The sequence below is a fragment of the Trichinella spiralis genome (genome assembly GCF_000181795.1).
Source record: "Trichinella spiralis strain ISS 195 chromosome Unknown Scfld6444, whole genome shotgun sequence".
Lineage (NCBI taxonomy): Eukaryota > Metazoa > Nematoda > Enoplea > Trichinellida > Trichinellidae > Trichinella > Trichinella spiralis.
Genome location: NW_003533383.1, coordinates 5,970 through 6,828, shown reverse-complemented (window position 1 = coordinate 6,828; position 859 = coordinate 5,970). Strand labels below are relative to the sequence as shown.

Below are 859 nucleotides of genomic sequence, written 5' to 3'. Positions count from 1 at the left end.
TTTATTGTAAAAAGATGGCTTTTTGATGTGGATAAAGAACCAACAATTGTGTTCAACAGACGCATGCTTACATGACATGTTTTTTTGGCTTGCTGTTAATGACGTGAATAGCGGCCAAATACAAGCAAATGAAAAACTGTACGAGCTAAAGGCTTTGCAAGATGTGCAACGTAAACAACAATATTTGAAATTGGCTAGAGCGTTGCCTGGTTATGCGGAAATTACGTTTCCTTATTGTTTATCTTCTTGGAAAAACGATGGACATGTTATTGTTTCTCTAGGATTCAAACGGTACCTTCTTCAGTCTTGCTCATCCAGCGGTGAACCACAAGAAGCAGTTCTGGAATTGCAGTGGCCAGATGTTGAGAAGTACACTGTTGATGAAGATGGTTGTTTTATAATAGAATACAATGCAGAAACAGCCAACCTGAAGCGGGTGAAAGTTTTCACTCAATTTGCGCAATTTATGTGGAACTGCTGCGCAAGGATAATGGAAGAACGGTCGGCAGAAAATTGAATGCTTACATTTAAGAATCAACAGTGAGAAGTGGTCGACATTGGGACCAATGTTTGTTGATTCCAAGCTTCAGTGGCAATATTCAAATTTTCCGAAAGAAAAAAGTTTCAATTTCTTCAAAATTGTATTCTGATAGTTATAAATTATGTGGTTTTTAGAATTTTCTGTTAATTATGTGGAAGTTAATTATTTTTCTTATCGAAATGTGAAGGCAAGAAAATTATTCCACTATCATTTTCTATTGTTATATCATTTTAACATTCTGTCGTCTTATTCAAACAATTCCGTCCAAGACTCATATTGTTTTATCTAATAACTAATTCAGATTACTCAGTTGTGCCG

At 35.4% G+C, this 859-nt stretch overlaps 1 protein-coding gene across 1 annotated transcript; it reads left to right on the top strand.

Moving 5' to 3' along the window:
• The first annotated feature begins 76 nt into the window (after window positions 1-76).
• Tsp_12331 (putative sorting nexin-27) lies at window positions 77-517 on the top strand. The gene has a single exon (XM_003366185.1). It carries the CDS (start codon window positions 77-79, stop codon window positions 515-517), a length of 441 nt encoding a protein of 146 aa, XP_003366233.1.
• The last annotated feature ends 342 nt before the right edge of the window (window positions 518-859 follow it).